The 22932-nt window shown below is 27.7% G+C and overlaps 1 protein-coding gene across 5 annotated transcripts in view; it reads right to left on the reverse strand.

Moving 5' to 3' along the window:
* Positions 1-22932, reverse strand: part of PIP5K59B (Phosphatidylinositol 4-phosphate 5-kinase 59B) — a 220564-nt gene that overhangs the window by 154622 nt on the left and 43010 nt on the right. For 4 of the 5 annotated variants that reach the window (XM_075363436.1, XM_075363437.1, XM_075363438.1 and 1 more), the window contains exon 14: positions 3738-3800. The exons of the other annotated variant lie outside the window; for it this stretch is intronic. In XM_075363436.1, the coding sequence (XP_075219551.1) occupies positions 3738-3800 (63 nt within the window). The remainder of the gene's footprint in view (positions 1-3737; positions 3801-22932) is intronic. 5 annotated transcript variants of the gene reach the window in all.

Here is a 22932-nt window from a genome sequence, read left to right on the forward strand (position 1 = left end):
TGAAACATGGGTATAGAAAAACAATTGAAGAATATAAATTGGTATCACATGGGTGAAAATGAAGAAAATGAATGAGAATAAAAGCTTAATTAAAATAATTCAAAATAGGAAGACTATAAGCTGTAGGAAACATGATGAGATGAAAAGGGTCAATTTGTAGTGTTAGATGGATTAGTAGAAGGTACAAAGAAACAGAAAGTAGAAATTTGAAAAGAAATACTACGTAGGGACTAAGAAGTTTCGCAGGAAATAGAAAAAAATAAAGACAACCATGATTCAAGGGACCTGCCTCAGAAAAAATTCAAATAGTATTCAGTTCTCTATCATAAAACTATTGAAAAATCAATTTTTCAAATTATATGATGAAAAAAATTACTTGGTTTGAAACTAAGGCAAAAAATCTAACCACATAAAAATTCTGATATTCACATAACAATGTGCATTATTTTTTATCAAATTATTGGTTTTAATATTAAAAAAAAAAAACAAAAAACAAAAAAAACAGTAATCCAAACACAAAATACAAATTCATAAAAAACAGAATTAATTACAATACAATCTTAATAAAGTAATCAACCTCTCAATATAAATAGATAACTATTTTAACAATTAATGCTCAACTCATTTTATAATTATAAAAAAGATTTTACAAATAACATTAGTCATCAATAAAATAAAAAATAAACAAAAATTAATAATGCTACATAGATTTAAAGTAACTTTGAAATATTTACCTGTGATTATATAAATAAAATTACAAAAAATAATAAGATAATCTCAATGTTCCAAGGTTTACTACAAGCAAAAACAAAGATTCAATATAAAATTGTAGTGACTAATGAAATATCAATGGACAATAATTAAGCAACTGGACTAGAGAAATTTTGAGAATACAGAATTAAAATTCACAGATTTTAATATTAATACTTTTTTTTTCAATAAAGGAGGAAAAGAGCTGGCATCAAAAGCCTTCATTTATTAGTGCAACCCTAGTTCTGTATAAGAAATAATACCCTGGACAAGCTTCAGGCAGTAACTTCTTACCAAGCAAGTAGCTGCTTTTTTGACTATTGTTCATTCAGTGTGAAATCGCTTTTCTGTCTTTCTACAACTGAAGAAACAGCATATATTGAGAATTAAAAATTATATTTAGATATCTGAATTCATACAGTATTTTGGTAAAAACTAAAAACCTATATAATTTTCAACTACTTTTTTTTAATTAAAAAAATGTATAAACATAGTAAAACAGAATTTTTAACTACTGTTTTCTGACCCAGCCTGTAATTAAATGATACTTTTTCAGATCTTTTATAGCAAAATCATATTAGAAAAGTGGAAAAATAGAAAATAAATAAAATAATCAAATGAATAAAAATTTACACAACAAAGAATGTACAGGGTGATTCAAAGAAACAGGAAATTTTGAAAGTTGTGTTGGTAGCCGTGGGAGATTGGTACCACTTGATAAGTGGCGCCAGCCTCTCTAACCTAACCTGCCATTTACTTGTCGTGGATCCTTGGAGTGGTGCGCAACATGCATTTGCTATCAAAGCGTTTTAAAAAACAATGACAGTGTGGAGGAGCGCGTAGAGAATTTCGCCATCATTTTAATCTGGGACAGCACAACCATGTTCCATCAGCACATGCAATTAAAACATGAATATCTAATTTTGAGGAAACTGGTTCGGCAATGAAAAAGAAACCTCCAGGCCGTGAGTGAACCGTCCGTACACCACAGAATGTTCAAGCTTTACAAGATGCTGTCACACGAAGTTCACATCGGTCAATCCGTCGTCTCTCAGCATCTTTACAATTTCATAGTTCAAGTGTTCGAAGAATGTTAGTGAAGGACTTGCAATACCATCCATATAAGTTGCAGATTGTCCAGGAACTGAAACCGAACGATGTAGTTGTGCGAGCACAATTCTGTAATGTAATGCTTCAGAAGATAAATGATAACAAAGAGTTTGTTCACGAACTGTGAATGTCAGACAAAGCGCATTTCCACCTCAGTGGATTTGTTAACAAGCAAAATTTCAGATACTGGGCACAAGAAAATCCTACGCAGCTACACCAGCGTCCGTTGCACAGCCAGAAAGTGACCGTGTGGTGTGCTATGTAATCTTACGGTGTTATAGGCCCTTATTTTTTTGAGGATGACAACGGTCTTGCGATTACAGTGACGTCGGCTCGTTACGTAGCCGTGCTTGAAACCTTTGTTGAAGAACAACAAAAGAGATTTCCACCAATTCTTAACACAGCCTGGTTTCAACAAGACGGAGCAATGTCACATATTGCACGAATATCGATGGCAGCTGTACGCCGATTGTTTGGACGTGTCATTTCACAAAATGGTGACATTAGATCTCCTGATCTCTCAGCTTGCGATTACTTTTTGTGGGGTCACCTTAAAAGCAAAGTGTTCCACAGTAGACCTGCTACAACTGAAGAACTGAAGGCAAAGATCCGAGAAGCAATTGCGGAAATTCCAGTTGAGATGTTACATCAAACCATGAACAATTTAACGAAGAGACTTCGTGAGTGTTTACGTAGAAGAGGAGGTCACATGCAAGATGTCATCTTTACAAAATAAACTAAAATGTATGTATCCTAAAATGGCAACATTTGTACAATTACATCAAATAAAATTCATTTTCTAAAAAAATTTTTTCATTAACGTTATTTAATTTTTTTAATTTCCCGTTCCTTTGAATCATCCTGTATCTAACAGCTGAGTGGTTGACAGAGTTTGGAGAGGAAATTTAATTTATCTATCTTCATGATTTCAAAATACATTAATTAAAAATAAAAAAAAAATAAATTTTGTTTCTGAAATTGAGTGCATACACAGAGTGCCAAAATATCACTGCCACAACATAGCAGAACAGGTATATGACTTAAAAGCCCAGTCTTGAGCAATGACCATTCCTGAAACATATGAGGTACTGAGCTCATAATATCAACAGAAAATAAATTTCTCTTACAAAAAAAAGAAGCATTTCTATGATAGTTTATATAACTTTATCATAAGCATGAAGTTTTATATATCAGTTACATCAATTGTGGTCAGTACTTTTATAAAATGTTTAACTGTCCTATTACACCTTGGAAAATTGAGAAACTACTGTCATTATAAGTAAAAACAAAAAAAGAGTAACAATAACAACAAAAATAATGCATCAAACACTAGATAAAAGATATCATGCAAAAGCTGTAAAAACAGTAATAAGCAATAATATAAGTATAAATGTTTATATGTATGTGTGTGTGTGTGCGCACAAGAGAATATATAAAACAAACTATAGAAAGAATTAAATTGTTCACATAATTACAGATATATATCTAGAATTCAACAATATATGTTATTAAAAAAAAATAAATGTTAATAAAAAAATAAAAAAAAACAATTAAAATAAATTAGTTATGGCAGCAGTTAAAATAATAATTTCACTGTAATGTACCTGGCATTACAGTTTTTTTTTTAATGAGTGCAACACCTTTATTTATAGCATTACTTACAACATTGAAAATATTAAATCATAACAAAAACAAAATGCAAATGTAATAAAAGTCAGTTCAATGCAACAAATGATCGAAAGAGAGAGAGAGAGAGAGACAGACAGACAGACAGACAGAGAGAACAGACAGAGAAAGATAAATAGAGAAGAACGAACAAATTGTTATTAAGTCATGCATAAAAACACCATGACAACACACGGAGGATATCCTCCTACCTATGTAACTTGTAACCAAGGTGCGGAATTTCCGATGGTTTCCTTTTATTTCAGGCAAGTCCACTGGGGAGAGAAATGCCAGACAGACAGACAGAGAAGACAAAAGTCACTGTCAAATTTGGTTGTAACAGCAAGAAGGGGGTACAATATATCATATCATAACATTGGTAATAAAATATTTTTTTAAATCTCTTCTTAATTCATGTTTTAGCAATTTCTTATGTATTAAATAAAATCAATACTGAGTACATACATTTTAAATATATATAATCACAAACCTTTGTATAAATGTGTGTATGTATATATGTACGTAGGTATGTATGTATGCTAGTACATGCACACACATCTGAATCTGAAGTGCATGCGATATATTTTTATGTACATAAGTTCATTTTACAATTGTTTACTCACAAAGATGCAAACACATGTACACACATACACACTTCACTGCACAGCTGATACTTAAGAAAACTGGTTTGACAATTTAGCAATTAGCAACAGTTAGCAATAGTTTGACAATTTTACACCTATACATATAGCTTAAAAAAATTATATCAATGGATGGATGCAATTACTCAACCTTACAAACTTATAAAAATCTCTAATTCTTTTTTTTCAAAAAGATATATGTAAACATTTTCATTTTAATCCTCCATGTAAAACTATGAACTAGCAGCATATACATATGTTGATTCAAACAAAAGAATCTTATTATGCTAGATTAAGCTGTAATGCTCAGCATTTATATAAATGATACATAAAATAAGAAACTAAATTAACACAGAATATAATGTACAAGCATTAACTGGATTAATATTTTTCAATTTTATAATCCTGAAGTAGGGTGGGAAGATTTCTATTACAATCTGTTTGAATGTATCTACGCAGATTTTAAAGTTTATATTCTGAAAAAATTTAATAATAAAATGCAGTCTCTATTACCGGTCAAGAGAAATTATCAATTTTTAAAGTATTCTCTAAAGAGGAAAGGATCTGACTCTTTACTGCATAAAACTTTACTAATGACATCTTTTTATTGAAATTGTGACATTTCGATGGCTGCATATACATTCTTTCATTAATGTTTTTTAACTGTCTACAGCTACAAAATCTAGTTGAAGTTTTTTTCGTTTTAGCTTTTACAGTTGTTTTCGAATTTACAGTTCATTTTAATATAAACTTGAAGGTACATGAAAAAAAAAAATGAAGTCAGAACAGCAAATGAGAGGTTACCTATAAATAAATAAAAATTAAAATATAGCAATGGTAAAGTGTCAATAAAGATGACAAATGATAAATAGCATCACAGAAAAAGCTAAGGCCGTATAAAAACTGTCTATGTCTATCAAATACTGAAAAAATTCTGACTATGACAGTTTTTAGATAAAAGTAATATGAAAAATCAAGATCAAATTACTTGTAAAATTAATATCACGATACAAAAACAATTTCAACATTTGACTCAATTTCAGGAAAATATGAGTATTTTTGAAATATGATATTTTCATATCTTTAAATGGTAAAATTAAGCTATTCGTTTGCTTAATAGTACATTTTCAGTAAAACTACAAGAAATGTTAAATTTACATAAAATACATTATAATGTAAAACCTTCTGAAACTTAACCCTTCGGAAAGTTTGAGACCAACTGTATTATCTTTTCTGATAATTTGTAATTTAACTTTAAAAATACTACAAAATGACAGAGGATTCCCAACAACAATGTTAAATTTTATTGTCCTGAGTGTAAGGAAAATAAGAAATTAAAAAGAAATCTAGGATATACTTATTAACAAATGGAATGAAAATGCAAAATAGTCACCGTAAATTTGTTTATTAAATAATGAAACATATATATACTTAACTTGATATAGAAGTTAGTCACTTCAAATCGGTCACTTCATACAAGTATTAATTAACAGTCATAATTATATTTAGGGTGGTTATTTTCATGAATTATAAAAAATAACATGTATGAGTACAGTAAATTCTATAGTTTCTTAAATTTCTAGTTGTACAAGAAGACAACTATTTTCTTAAAAGGAGATATTTCAATTCTATCACATGAACTGACAGACATATGCCTGTACTTTACAGGAAAATAACAGAAATGAACCTTATTTATTGTCATGTTATAAGTTCTAAGGTTATGCAACGGAATCCCCTAACATGAAAATATTCTATTACAACTTACACATTACAATGGAGTAAATAATTCTTCTAAATAAAAACTAAAAATAAAAATAAAGCCTAACTTTTCTATAAAACTGATAAGTTCTATAAATTTATAAAATAATGTTTAAACTTTCATATAATTAAATCAGTTTCTTTGAGGACAGGGCTTCAAATTGAAGATTAAATAAAGTGTAATACTTCATGCCAATATTTATTATGAGAAAATCAATGTTTCACTTTCCAAATAATCTAATACTAAATCGGCCAAGTAATCAAACCAGTTTATCTGAAGTAGCTATTAAACTACAAAATAAGTAAAAATCTCATGGAACATGTTTTATGTTAATTATACAGGTTACTTTTTATAATCCTGCAAATCATAACTGCTCCATACAAACATTTCTGAACATATCATATTCAAGAAAATTTTCAGTTTTAATATTATATTTTATTTCATCAAACATCTTTTTAAATGTTTCTTATTGCCCTAAAACACACTATCATGAATCCGATCACACAATTATCATTTTATTTAAAACTGATTATCACATTTAACTATGTAGCTTCAGCTTTTAATTGCAAATTAATGTAAATTTTTTTACATATTAATCCAAACAAATTACACCTAGAGAAAAAATTGCTACCTGGACTTTTATAAGTGGAAATGGTAAAAGGACTTATAATAAACATAAAAAAAGTAAATGTGTGAGCAGAGGTGGTAGAGAGGCGACTTGGGAGGTTGGGGGGTTGAAAAAAATGTTCAAATACAAAAGTTATAGTTCATGCAGAAATCTACAACTTTTGTAGAGGTCACTTTTTAACATAACCTCAAAATTTCCAAGAAAAATGCAAAATAATCTTTTTTTTCATTTTTTATTTTTCATTTCTGCAAAAATAGTTTAATTTTGACAAAACTTTGTGAAAGTGTACCTTTCTGTCTTAAATAACCACAATTTTTTTTGGCGTCAACTTTTACCAGATATCGCAGTAACACCATTTTTCACCCCTTTTCAATTTTCCCCCAACACCCCCACTCTAGCATTTATTTTTTTTACGTTTATTATAAGCCCCTTTACCATATCCACTTATCAAAGTCCAAGTAACAATTATTTTTTCCCTCTATATGGGTTATTTCAATCGGCCTATATATATATATATATATATATATAAAACTTAGCTTCCTTATAACTCATAAGAATTCTTGTATTTTGTAGATTTCTTCTGCTTTAGTAACATTTTCTATCAATTGTTATTATTGCATGCATAGACTATGTTGAATGACAACAGTTGTCAACAAACAATTCACTTTAAATTCTGTGAAAAAAATTTGTTTATTAATAATTTATGAAATATATAAGGTTGTCATTGCGTTACTAACTGAAATATAAACTGTGTATCTGATAACAAAGATATCATACATGTTACAGATATTTTGGCGAAACAAATTTTAGAGCCATAATAAAAGATAACAAATTTTATGTAATAACCCACAAATATATAACACTGAATGTTTATAAGGCAAATCTAATTCCTTCACTCCACATGTAGCACGCTAAAAGAAGATTAAATGCTATCTTCTGCTATAAAAAATTATAGGTTCTGAAATTCTTTGTCTTTTTATACACACTCTTTAAATTACAATGTGATTCTTAATACACCTTAGTCTCCTTCAAATCTACAGTGCATTTAAAACAAAAAAACAATCCTATGGTCCACGATTCAATCTAGCCTTGCACAATTTATTTTATCACAATTTGTTTTAGTATATTATTTTACTGAAATTAATCGTTTTAAGATTCATATTATTCCACTGTACTGTTAAATTGTATTTAAATTCCATTAAATAAACCAACTAGTATAGAATATTGAGATAAAACATAACTTAACCTTAATTTTTCATGGAAGTACTTTCACAGGATCCTAAATTCTTAGTCATGATTGAAATAATATTGCATAATAATAGTATTAAAATAATGAAAATTGCATATTAATTTAAACAAGTAGAGCTAACTGTTGCAGTTTTTATACAAATGTCTGATGCTTTATTAAACTGGAATTTTGTTTATTTGCCTGTGTAACATTTTTCTAATGTCATCTTTATTAATTTCTAATATTTTTAAATTTTTGTTAATATCAGAAATAAAATGTTTATTGTTTATTTGATGGTCTGCCATACTAGTAAACCTAATTTATTATTTTTGTAATTTCTATGTTCAAAAAATCTTGTTTTAAAGATCTGCTTGATTATCCTATATAAATTCCTTCACAATCATTACATTTAATTTTATAAATTCCACACAGATTGTTTTAATTTTTTTATTACTAGTTTTTTTTTTAATTACTTTATTATGTGGTTATTAGATTTGTATGCTGGTTTAAATAGTTCTTTATTGTAAAATTAGCAATGTTTTCAATGATATTTTTAATGTGTAAATACTTTATATATTTCACTTTTGTGTCTTATTATGTATTAGTTGTTAGGTAGTTATTTTGTTATTGTGTTTTGATGGTTGTTTTTTTATAAATATTATTAATTAAAGATGTATCATATCCATTTTCAACTGTTACATGTTTTATGATGTTTATTTAATTGTTTAACTTTTCTTTATAATGTATATATTTGATTGATCTATTAATCATATTTGTATATGTGTTAATTTTATGACACCAATGGTGATTTGATTTTTTATGAATTGTTGTTATATGTAGGTTTTCTATATACTGATGTTTCAATCTGGTTGTCCTTGTTTATTTTGATACGGACAACTAAATAACTTAGCATTCTATTATTATCAATTTCAAATTTTCATTATAAGAAATTAATTTGTTTAAAATTATTAGATGTTCATTCTTTATTATCGGGTTATATATAAGAGAATATCATTAACATATTAAAACTTTATGTATATAAGTGATGCCATGTACTAATTTACTCTCAAAATTCTATAAGTATATTTCTGACATAATTATTGATACTGGAAATCCTGTAGGTAAGGTAATTTTTTTTTGTATAATATCTGTCATTAAATTCAAAATAGTTTTGTTGAAATATATTCCTTATAATAGTGATAATACTCTTAATAAATTTTGATCTTCTTGGTTACTTTTTAATTTATTTTTTATTATTTTTATGGTATGACCAATAGGTATGCTAGAATACAAGTTACATCATAACTAGCCATTCTAGTGTCTTTATTTACATTAAAGCTATTTCATTTATTAACTAATTCATAATCATTTGTTGTATTAAATCTATTAGGTAAATTCATTTTATTCTTAAGAATTTTATCTATTACTTTAGAAATAACATAACAGGGGGCAGATTTAAAATTGATTAAAGGTCGCATTGAGATGTTTAATTTATGGATTTTTATAGTCCAGTTAATTTAGGGGCAATCGGTTCAAAAGGATATAATCTAGAATGGTATTTTAAATAATTATTATTATAATCAAAAATTTACTGAATTTTTTTATTAAACTTTTTTTTTACTTTTGTTTAATTTGTATAATTTGTAGTCAAATTTATTATGAATAATGTAATATTTCATTAAGTTATTATATTTTTCAATTCGCATGATAACCAGTGTATTTGTTTCATCCGATAAGGAACAATTCCATGATATTTCAGCTAGAATATCCAGAAAATTATAAATACACAATTTACTAATAAACCATTTATCAATAAACAAGTAATTTACCAATTAAAAGAAAAATTAAATAAAAACAATCTTTTAATAGTAAAATCAGATAGCATGTTTTTGCCATAAAAATGTTTTACAAAAACAACAGTAGTTTAAAAGGTGCACAGAGTGTTCCAACAGCATTACGATTTAGGGCATGTTCCATCAAAACACATGATGAAAATGTGTAATAAAAACTTTGAAGAGACTGGATCACCTCTGAAAAAGAAACCAATAGGATGACCAAGAAATGCTCGTACTCTACACAATACTGAGGCTGTATGCATTTCAGTCACAGAGAGCCCATGGCATTCAATTCATAAACAAGCATCTGTGGTAGGGTTGTCTCAGTAGTTTGCCATATTCTTCATTTAAACTTAAAATGTCATCCTTACAAGTTACAGATCACGCAAGAACTGAAGGAGAATGATCACCAATTCCGATTTGATTTCTGTCAAAAAAGTGTGACAAACATTAACAAGAACAAAGAATTTCTGGACAAGGTGTGGATTTCTGATGAGGCACATTTACATCTCACAGGTTACATGAACAAACAGAACTATCGTTACTGGGCAGACAGCAACCCTGATGAAGTTCATGAATGTGCTTTACACAGCAGCAAGTAAGGTGTGGAGTGGAGTTCCATCACATGAGATCATCAGACCATACTTTTTCGAAAATAAGGAGCACATCACAAGAAATATCACTTCAGGTTTTTATGTTCACAAGCTGCAATCTTCTGTTACACCTGCATTGAATAATTTCCCACACCAGCACAAAGCCTGGTTTCAACAGGCTGGTGCATCACACACTGCAAGGCAACTGATGGCAGCTGTATGAGAATTATTCAGTAACCTTGTCATCTCAAGATTCGACGACATTCCCTGTCCCCCAAAATCATCAATTTGTCCGTGATTTTATTTCTTGTGGGGATATCTTAAGAGTGTGATCTATAAGTCAACCAAAGACACTGGGTGAATGAAATGAGCAACTCAAGATGAAATTCATGACATCCCAACTGAGATGTTGCAGCGAGCAATGGGGATCCTCAACGGCAGATTGGCAGAGTACATGCATAGAGGAAGACACCATCTACTTGACATAATTTCCAAAAACTACTATTAGATATTTTGATAATTTGATATTTATATATATATATATATCTTTTAATTTTAATGGTTAGGTTTCTGTCAATAAATTTTTTGTTGCATTTTTCAAAAATTCCTATTTTGTTTGTCACCTGTATAAATATGATTTAATAGAGCAATCAAACACATACATAATAACAAAGAAAAGTTAAAAATTAAATAAACATCATAAAATATATAACAGTTGAAGATGGATATGATACTACTTTATTTAATAATGTTCATAAAAAAACAACTATCAAACATAATAACAAAATAACTACCTTACAACCAATACATAAGACACAAAAGAGTGAAATACATAAAGTATTTATACATTAAAATATCATTGAAAACATTGCTAAAACTTATAAAAAATATTTAAACCACCATACAAACCTAATAACCTAATAAAATAAACAACCTGTATAGAATTTATAAAATTAAATGTAATGATTGTGATGGAATATTAAGAAAAACAAACAGATCTTTAAAACTAGATTTCCTGAACATTATAGAAATTAAAAAAATAATATATTAGCTTTATCTAATATGGCAAACCATAGAATAAATAATAAACATTCTATTTCTGATATTAAAATAAATTTAGAAATATTAGAAATTAATTAAGATGACAAAATTAAATATTACATATATAAACACAAATAAAATTTCAATTTGATAAGCCATAAGACAGTGTTTAAGGGAGACATTCTTATAAATACTGCAACAGGTAACAGCATTCATTTAAAATGATACGCAATTTTCATTATTTTAGTATTTTTATTCTGTTATGCAATAATGGAATTATTTCAATCATGACTTAGGATGTGGGATCCCGTGAAAGTACTTTCATGAAAATAAGGGTAAGATATGCTTTATCTCAATATTCTCTACTAGGTGGTTTATTTAATAATAGAAATTAAAAAAAAATATATATATATACATACATACATGTTATATTTAATATAAATGTGACATACACTGAAAGTAAAACCAGAATAAAAAAAAATTTTTTTAAAATCACAAAAGAAATGTCTAATTTATTGCATAGAAAATTAGTTCTGATATAATTTATTATTATTTAACTTAACATCAAATTGCTTCAAAGCAATATACATTTGTTCCATGTGCGCTGTGCAAGTGATAGCAATAACAGGACTTTGAAAAAAAACGGCTCTGAATTAAAATTCAACAGAACAATAATAACCAAAATAAGTGGAACTAAACATGGTTTTCATAATAAATCTCTATCACTTTTCAAGTATAGTATGATAATTTACAAGATAATCTTTATCTTTCAACCTTACTAGTTAATCTATGATTATGACTAATCATAAATGTACTATTTATATTTAACTATTAAATAAACATTAAACATGTATTTTAAAAAAGATAATAATTTAGAAAATATGATTTAGAACAATGTTAAAATTTGTTTAAAGAACAATGAATTTTTACAAAACAATATTATAAATGCTACGCAAAAATTTAATACAAAGCATTTCAATGCTTGAACCTCTTCTCATGAAAAGATTTATATTTAATAAATCAAGCAGTTTTAAAAAGAGAATCCATGGATAAAGACAAATTGCACACAAAACAGAAAACTCTGAAAGTGGATTTTAAATGAAAGACTGAGAACAATAGGAAAACACTTGGTAGAAAAACACAATATAAATTTCAAATTAGTAAAATATTTAAAACTAATGAAAATTTACAGATGGGAAGAAAGGCTAATTATTTTTTCAGATAAGTCATACACTCACTCAACACACATAAAACAGTTTGGACTAATGACTCATTAATGGTTACAAAAAAAATCCTATTTCCAGGTGACGTTCCGAATAAATTTTTGATTTTTAAATTAGGCCAGAAACATGGAGAAAACCAGAAAAATATGAATACAAAAAACAAAAAAATAAAAGAATGTCTAGAAATGAAGTTATTGTATCAAACCTTCCACATCATTCACTTTTGACAATTAATAATTGCTCACCGTAACGTAAACTTGGACAAAGCACCAAATTCAAATGGCAGAAATCAAGGCTTATTAGAATGGCTGTAAAGCAGAAATATTCAATAGAACAGAATTAATATCATACAGGCAGAGTTGCCAATATGTAAATTGAAAGGTTTAGAGCAGCTAACAATGACAACAGTACTGACAAATCATATTCATCAGACATTAATGATATAGATGACATGGATGGGATAAGAGCTGCTAGATTTTAAAATAAAACTTTTTATCCTCCCTTCATATTTTTCCTTTTTGTTAAAATAAATAAATTAAACTATATTTAAAATTAAACAGAAATATTTTTAAAATTGGATATAAAAAAATAATGTATAAATAAAAATATTATTAAGGCAGATAATACAGGGAAATATATTTCTTTCTTTGTTTGATTGATTAAGTGAGTGAGGGATTGAGTGAGTGAGTGATTGATTGGATTGGATTGGATTGATTAATTGATTGATTGATTGATTGATTGAGTGAGTGAGTGAGTGAGTGTTACCATCTGCAACTCTGAGAGATATTTTAATCTTTAATATTCTTATTAATGAAATAATTAAGTTTACTAAAACAAGTTAAAAAAAAAGGTCAAGATCAGTTTTAAAAACTATTATAGAATGAATTTACACAAGCACACATGGACTCTCCAGAAAGTTCTAATTCCTATCATCCAAAATATTTTATTTTTTTAACGAAATATTTTTAAGCAACTTGGATTTCTGGTACAATTTATTATAAATAAAAAACTAGATACTTAAACTCAAACTAAAAACTAATCGGCTAAAGAAACAAATATGCGATGAAAGAAAAAATAAACAAATGCCATAATAGTCTGATTTTTAACACCAAATAAATAGAACTTTAACAATAAACAAATTACTGATGATAACTTTTCAATATGTATTACAAAATTATATACATGGGTCTCCTTAATTTTTTTTTTCAAAATACTTTGACTTAAAAACTATTTGAACCATTGAATGTGAATGATGGCATCCCAGAATGTTTTGTAACTAAACATATCAACAATGTTATTTATGCAGGTTCTTCTATGGTATTAGTGAGTAGTCAACATAGATCCGTATATTGTAATACTACCACTTACAACAAATATATAATTTGGTTTTTTAACACCAGTAGTATCAAGAACTGTGATCATTAGCCAATAATAAATTCTAACAAGCAGGGAAATTCCATTCACCATTATTTAATTTCAGAGATTTAGAACTGGTTTATTATTAAACTTGAAAAACCTTTTTAAAAAATACTCAAATTCATGAGGAAATAAACCCAAATGCAATGTTACTTGCATAATTTATTAATTTAAATTAACCATTGGGTTAAAATGGTTAATTTAAATCAAATCAAATCATAGGGTTAATATGATTTGATAAATTAGACTTCTTTTTTTGGTCTTAATGATGACTGTGTGATTTATTGGATTTTTTAAAAACTCAAGTTTTTTTTTTGTCTTCAGTCATTTGACTGGTTTGATGAAGCTCTCCAAGATTCCCTATCTAGTGCCAGTCGTTTCATTTCAGTATACCCTCTACATCCTACATCCCTAACAATTTGTTTTACATATTCCAAACGTGGCCTACCTACAAAATTTTTTCCTTCTACCTGTCCTTCCAATATTAAAGCGACTATTCCAGGATGCCTTAGTATGTAGCCTATAAGTTTGTCTCTTCTTTTAACTATATTTTTCCAAATGCTTCTTTCTTCATCTATTTGTCGCAATACCTCTTCATTTGTCACTTTATTCACCCATCTGATTTTTAACATTCTCCTATAGCACCACATTTCAAAAGCTTCTAATCTTTTCTTCTCAGATACTCCGATCGTCCAAGTTTCACTTCCATATAAAGCGACACTCCAAACATATACTTTCAAAATCCTTTTCCTGATATTTAAAATAATTTTTGATGTAAACAAATTATATTTCTGACTGAAGGCTCGTTTAGCTTGTGCTATTCGGCATTTTATATCGCTCCTGCTTCGTCCATCTTTAGTAATTCTACTTCCCAAATAACAAAATTCTTCTACCTCCATAATCTTTTCTCCTCCTGTTTTCACACTCAGTGGTCCATCTTTGTTATTTCTACTACATTTCATTACTTTTGTTTTGTTCTTGTTTATTTTCATGCAATAGTTCTTGCGTAGGACCTCATCTATGCCGTATATTGTTTCTTCTAAATCCTTTTTACTCTCCGCTAGAATTACTATATCATCAGCAAATCGTAGCATCTTTATCTTTTCACCTTGAACTGTTACTCCGAATCTAAATTGTTCTTTAACATCATTAACTGCTAGTTCCATGTAAAGATTAAAAAGTAACGGAGATAGGGAACATCCTTGTCAGACTCCCTTTCTTATTACGGCTTCTTTCTTATGTTCTTCAATTGTTACTGCTGCTGTTTGGTTCCTGTACATTTTAGCAATTGTTCTTCTATCTCTGTATTTGAACCCTAATTTTTTTAAAATGCTGAACATTTTATTCCAGTCTACGTTATCGAATGCCTTTACTAGGTCTATAAACGCCAAGTATGTCGGTTTGTTTTTCTTTAATCTTCCTTCTACTATTAATCTGAGGCCTAAAATTGCTTCCCTTGTCCCTATACTTTTCCTGAAACCAAATTGGTCTTCTCCTAACACTTCTTCCACTCTCCTCTCAATTCTTCTGTATAGAATTCTAGTTAAGATTTTTGATGCATGACTAGTTAAACTAATTGTTCTGTATTCTTCACATTTATCTGCCCCTGCTTTCTTTGGTATCATTACTATAACACTTTTTTTGAAGTCTGACGGAAATTCCCCTTTTTCATAAATATTACACCAGTTTGTATAATCGATCAATCGCTTCCTCACCTGCACTGCGCAGTAATTCTACAGGTATTCCGTCTATTCCAGGAGCCTTTCTGCCATTTAAATCTTTTAATGCTCTCTTAAATTCAGATCTCAGTATTGTTTCTCCCATTTCATCCTCCTCAACTTCCTCTTCTTCCTCTATAACACCATTTTCTAATTCATTTCCTCCGTACAACACTTCAATATATTCCAACCATCTATCGACTTTCACCTTTCGTATTACATATTGGTGTACCATCTTTGTTTAACACATTATTAGATTTTAATTTATGTACCCCAAAATTTTCCTTAACTTTCCTGTATCCTCCGTCTATTTTACCAATGTTCATTTCTCTTTCCACTTCTGAACACTTTTCTTTAATCCACTCTTCTTTCGCCAGTTTGCACTTCCTGTTTATAGCATTTCTTAATTGCTGATAGTTCCTTTTACTTTCTTCATCATTAGCATTCTTATATTTTCTACTTTCATCCAACAGCTGCACTATATCGTCTGAAACCCAAGGTTTTCTACCAGTTCTCTTTATTCCGCTTAAGTTTGCTTCTGCTAATTTAAGAATTTCCTTTTTAACATTCTCCCATTCTTCTTCTACATTTTCTACCTTATCTTTTTTACTCAGACTTCTTGCGATGTCCTCCTCAAAAATCTTCTTTACCTCCTCTTCCTCAAGCTTCTCTAAATTCCACCGATTCATCTGACACCTTTTCTTCAGGTTTTTAAACCCCAACCTACATTTCATTATCACCAAATTATGGTCACTATCAATGTCTGCTCCAGGGTAAGTTTTGCAGTCAACGAGTTGATTTCTAAATCTTTGCTTAACCATGATATAATCTATCTGATACCTTGCAGTATCGCCTGGCTTTTTCCAAGTGTATATTCTTCTATTATGATTTTTAAATTGGGTGTTGGCAATTACTAAATTATACTTCGTGCATAACTCTATAAGTCGGTCCCCTCTTTCATTCCTTTTGCCCAGCCCGTATTCACCCACTATATTTCCTTCCTTGCCTTTACCAATGCTTGCATTCCAATCTCCAACTATTATTAAATTTTCATCTCCTTTTACGTGTTTAATTGCTTCATCAATCTCTTCGCATACACATACTACCTCATCATCATCATGGGCGCTTGTAGGCATATAGATGTTAACAATCATTGTCGGTTTAGGTTTTGATTTTATCCTTATTACAATGATTCTAAAAATTCAAGTAAATATCTTAATTTAAATTTACTGCCTTTTAAATAACAAAACACCACAAAAAATATCAATTTTATTAAATTTATCATTTAATATTTTTTCTACATCATTTGATGATATCTTTTTAACAGAGTTGTGTCAAGTTTCACAAATTAGTATGCACAGTTGAAAATTTCATAATATATTCGCCATTATGTGATGGGAGGTTTTATTTATTTATTTTATGTCTGCTGCTTACGTATTAGTCATTTTAAATACACACATAGTAATTTTTAGAATGTGGTATTTAATCTTTTTACTTTACACCACCCTTATTTACCAATATTAATTGTTTTTACTTTACTTCTTAGGTTGTATGTCTAGGTGTAGCAAATTTATTCATTTATGGTGAACTGTTTTTATAGAATATGGGCCAATTTGTTTTTTTTTTTTTTTTTTTTATAGTAAATGTTTACATTATATTTCAGTTTACATTTTCATTGTTTTGTTATCTCATGTTTTTTTTTATTTATTAAATGTTAAAAAAATAAGTATTGCATTATATATTAGCAGAGATTATATATTACACGAATGAGATTATGAAACTTACAATAACGTTTTTATCAACTATGAGATTAAATTTTGAATATGTAATGTATGTAACATGATTGCTCTTTTCAGTTAAAATAGATGGTGGCTGTTAGGGCAAATTTTGTTAATGATATTATGTATTCATAAACTTACTCTTATGCCAACAATTTGTTCCACAATTTAATTAAAAAAGCCTAGTAAATTTATGTAATTTGATTGTAAAAATTAAATTACAATTTATTCTTAACAAAATAATATATTATATATATATATATATATATATATATATATATATATATATATTACTTTACTGAAATTAATCTTTTTGAGATTCATATTACTCCCCGGTACTGTTAAATTATAATTAAATTCTATTTTTTTTTAAACCTCCAGGACCACTGTTAGGTACCACTTCAGAGGATGAGATGAATGGTTTGTAGCGTGTGAAAATGCCACGCCTGACCAGGATTCGAACCCGAGACCTGCAGATGAAAGGCCGAGATGCTACCACTCACATCACAGGGGCCAGCAATTTAATGTTAATTTAATTTAATCTATTTTAACAGAATTTAATATACATATATATATATATAAATATATATTTTTTTTTAACTGTACTGAATAATAAAAGACATACAGCTATTTAAAAATAATAATTTTTAATTAATTAAAAAGGAATTTAAAAAAAAACCACTATCACCAAGTGCTAAAATAAACAGAAAAATTTAGGCTTAAAAGGTTAATGAATGAATCTATAACAAAAAAAAATCTTTAATTTAAAAAGAGTGAATATTTTACGTATTGAATAAAAACATACAAGCTTCAATGTAAAAAATAAAATGACTCAATTTCAAACAAAATAACCTTAAATAAAAAAAGGTTTTTAACATTTTTTTATTTAACTGTATAAATCAAAATGGTTTTTAATGAGAAAATTTACTGATAGCCAAACTTAATTTCCAAATAAACAATAAAATGATATAACTGTAACCAGTTTGTGAATGCCTTAGCACCTACTAGACATATCCTTGATATACATAAAGATGCAAACACAAAATAGTCATTTGCAATTTATTCGAATGTTACATCTGTTATCAGGAAATCTTCCTTTTATAAAATAAAGTATTTCAAATACAGCAACTATTAACAAATCAGCTAGCATCATGTCATAAATAATACAATTCTGTCTGTTTACACTTTTCTATTAAACATATCCATGATTCACAAACAACTGAGACAGCATTCACATTAAATAGTATTAATATTATTAAAAAAACTTTTAAGTACATGAAAAGTACTAAAAAACACTGATTCAATTACTTTTATTAAACTGATGAATAACAAAATTTGAATCAAGAAATAACTTAGGACAATCAAATACATATATAATTAAATCCACCAACATCATTATAAAAATTTAATTTATCACAATTACGTTTTTTATAAAGGTTTTAATTCTGGTACCAAGTATTAATTACAAAATACCTATTTGCAAAATCTGTACTGCCTGTAAACATTTGAAACAATTTTTTTTTTCAAGTAACAGCAAGCCTATTAAATAACCTGTTAAAATAACGCACTAAAAGAATCTTTAACAAAAAGTTTACATCATAGACCCTTCTATAACATATTTAAATATTTACAAATTGAAACACCACCTGAAAAAGGGTAAATTATAAATATCATGCCCCATACTGGATAATTAATAACATAGCAAGAACTGAGAGGGTACTTGCATAATGGAACATACACAACTGAAAGTTATAGCAACTTATATAATTATATTTCATGCCATTTTGATTATCTTTAGATATATATATATATATATATATATATATGAATAAATACATCCAATTAATTCTTAATTATGCAGTGTGCATTGACTCCACAGACACTACCATACATCAAGTCTCAAATGATACAAAAGTTGTATATTGTATCACTTTATCTGTTAGAAATTATATTTAACCCCGTACTACCTTCAAAGCAAAAAAAAAAAATCCTGTACTTATGGCTACTAATAAAATTCAGAATTTAAATTTATAATTTAAGGAAAAGACACATTTTAGACTGCTCTTTACAGGGAATAGCTATCACTACAGTGGAACGTTATAGAAAGTAACAAACAATGTAAAGTTATCATCTAGTGAAGCAATACGGTTCCTGAACTTTCAGCTGCTATACAAATAAATCTATCAAATAAGCTAAACATAACAACAGAGATAATTATGTACCAATTATCTACAGGGAATACCTGAAGGGATACCCCCAGAAAATAAAAATTTAGCTTTTACTTTCTTTATAGTATTAATTTTTTACTCGTACACCAACTTACACGTGCAAAAATTAAATCTAAATTACAGATAAGATATACTTAAAGAACAAAATGATATACTTTTTATTTAGATAACAATTTAAAAATATATATAAAGTGACAATCCAATACAACGAGCAGAACAGTATAGGTCTGGAGCCCACTAACTGGACTGCTAATCTTCATATAAAAAAATTTTTTATAGAGTATCAATTAATAACATCAAAAAAGAAATAAAAATGAACAAATAAATTCCTCAAACATGAAATTACAGCTTTAAACAACAAACTGTCCCCTCATAACCTGATGGTTCCACACCTGGAACATTTTAAGGAATAGCATCCTGGAAACCAAAGGTGAGAATAAAGGCTTAAGTGCCAACAACCAGAATAATGTTTAAGAAGCCAGTTACTGTAAAATATCAAAATTAACCTTCACAGACTGACCTCCGCAGATGCAACCGCCTCTTGCTGTACTCCATTGTACCTGACATGTATTTATTGCTTTCTTTTTAACTACCGCTATAACGTGCTGTCTTTTTAACAATGTGCTTTATAGTATTTAATTTTTTCAGAAGTATTTCTTTGATTTGTTAATGTGCTGGTTTTTCATTTATTATTTAAATAAAAGAGTGGATCTTTTTCCATTCATAATGCTAGTTGAATGGAATACAAATATATTTATAAATACATTTTTATAGTCATGAATTTACATTTAAAAAAAAGGACTTTTTACAATTCGATGGCTAACAGCAATAAATTAATTATTCTTATCATGAATTAATAATAGAGCAAACAACATAGGATAAAAATTAAATAATAATTGCTTTTTTACAGGGCTTTTTACTAATTTCATAATCAATATATACAATCACACTCCTAGCTATAAATATATTTTTATTTTTACTTTCTAAAACTGACAGTAGTCAACAGGCTACTATAATTACTAATATGATATAATGTTAAATATATATGCTGTGTAGCAAAAGTTTCACTGTGTACTTTTTATCAAATTCAATTTCCTATATCTGCTAACAATCATCAAAATAAAATTTCAATCAAATCAAATTATTGAAATGTTCTTATATTTATAAATAAATATCTAGAAAAAAAATCAGGGAAGTATTAATGTAAATAATAATAATAATATGTAAATTAAGAATGCATAAGTATTAATATATGATAAATAGTTTTAAGATTTTGGTTAACCAGTTTCAGCCGAAAAAAAATTAAACAACTGTTCACTTCAAATTTTTGGATACTATTATTAATTTAGCATTTATAAGTGCAAAATAGCAAAAGCTGATGTTTGACAAAGTCATTTAAATTTTATTAAATTGATCCTAAAAACTTTCTATGTGCACTGAGGAACTTTCTGATACTAACAAATCATTCTGGAAGGCTTAAACAAAGTTGGCTGCAGTTTCACCACATACTGTTGGCATTTACTAGCAACTAATGACCATAGCGATCAATGTTATAAAAAGAATAGTGCTTTACACGTTTAATATTTTTGCCAAGATCTCTACTTCGCCAGACATTAATTTATTTTCCCGAATATGAAGATCGTACATCTTTTTTTATTGTATTTATATACATAAAAGTGTTTCTGAAAGCATATTTCTAATTGTTTTCAACTTTACAAAAAAACTGCTTTAATGTACCTGAAAGCATTTTTCTAATTATATGTTTCAACTTTATAAAACAACTGCTTTAATGTAAATACTAGAATTAAATTTGCCATTATTTTTATAGAATATTTTTGTTCGTTTTAAAAGCAATCTTAATATTAGTTAAATATTTTTCAGAAAAATTTATACATGGTGATATACAATAATACAATTGATGAAAGAATATAAAAATTATTTACTATCTCTTTCAAAGTTATCAATTTAAGAATTTTATTACGTTTACATTTTTTTTTATTAATCTATTAATGTCCTTTATTAAACTATCTTCAGTTACTGTGTAATTTATTAATTTTTTAAAATTATTTTCTGTAAAGTTTACAGCTGTATAATCCTATTGCAGTATGCTGGCCATTTTTTATAAAACAAATAAATTGATTTATCATTAATTATTGTTGTTACTGGTAATATTGATTTTCAATATGCACTCATGTTAATTTATTTGTATCTTTTTTTATGCTGATACCTAAAAAGTGAATTGCTTCTTCTTCTAAGTTCATTATTTTATGAAAACTACTGTTTTAAAAGTAGTAGGTGTAAATTGTATATTAAACTGATTTGTTAATATATGTTAGTACTCTATTATAAATTTAATGTAACCCATACAATTCTATTTCTTGGAGATTTATAATACAGGTAACTCTAATGTGTTCCATGTATTGTAAAAATATTTCAAATATTATGCTATTTAAAGGTGAGCCCATTGCTGCACCTTCTTTTAAATGGCAATTATTAGATATAAGTATTTTTGTCTTTTATAAAAGCATTTAAATGTATTTGTTTTTATTAATTAATTCTTGTTTACTAAAAACAAGAATTAATTAATTATTTTTATTTGTTTTAATTTTTTGGCCAATTCAATGCTATTTCTAATGTTTGATGTATTTTTAAGATTTTTTTCATTGATTTTTTTAGAAAAATTAGACAGGTGTAGAATTTTATTTAATAAGTCTGTGTTCACACAATTCACTATCTTACAATTAATGTTCATAATGTTCATTAATGTTGATGAAACAGAGATTTCTGAGAATGAAAAATATTAAACATGGACAAAAAACAAAGCTAATAAGTCAAAAAAATTGATTTAAATATATATATAAATTACCCACACATATCTTACCTTAATTTTACCATGAAAGTACTTTTCTGGAACCCCGCATCCTCAGTCATGATTTAAATAATTAATTAAAGGATGTGGGATCCTGCGAAAGTACTTTCATGGAAAAATTAAGGTAAGATATGAATGTCTTATCTCAATATTCTGTACTAAGTGATTTATATTAATAGAATTTTAAATATAATTTAACAGTACAGAGGAATAATATGAATCTTAAAAATATTAATTGTCAAAAACTATAAATATATAAAACTATACATATTTTTTCAATATGTTTTAACAATAAATGAAATATGAACCACCAAAATACAGTAAGTACAAGGTGTGTGAGAAAAGTAATGAGATTGGTAACAATGCGATTGAACTGGCAACGCTGTGTCTACCGGTCTGTGCTAGACCGGTTTGTTCATCCCTTCCACATGCTCAGTATGAGTTTCAACT

Source organism: Lycorma delicatula, chromosome 4, assembly GCF_047948215.1.
Source record: "Lycorma delicatula isolate Av1 chromosome 4, ASM4794821v1, whole genome shotgun sequence".
NCBI classification, from domain to species: domain Eukaryota; kingdom Metazoa; phylum Arthropoda; class Insecta; order Hemiptera; family Fulgoridae; genus Lycorma; species Lycorma delicatula.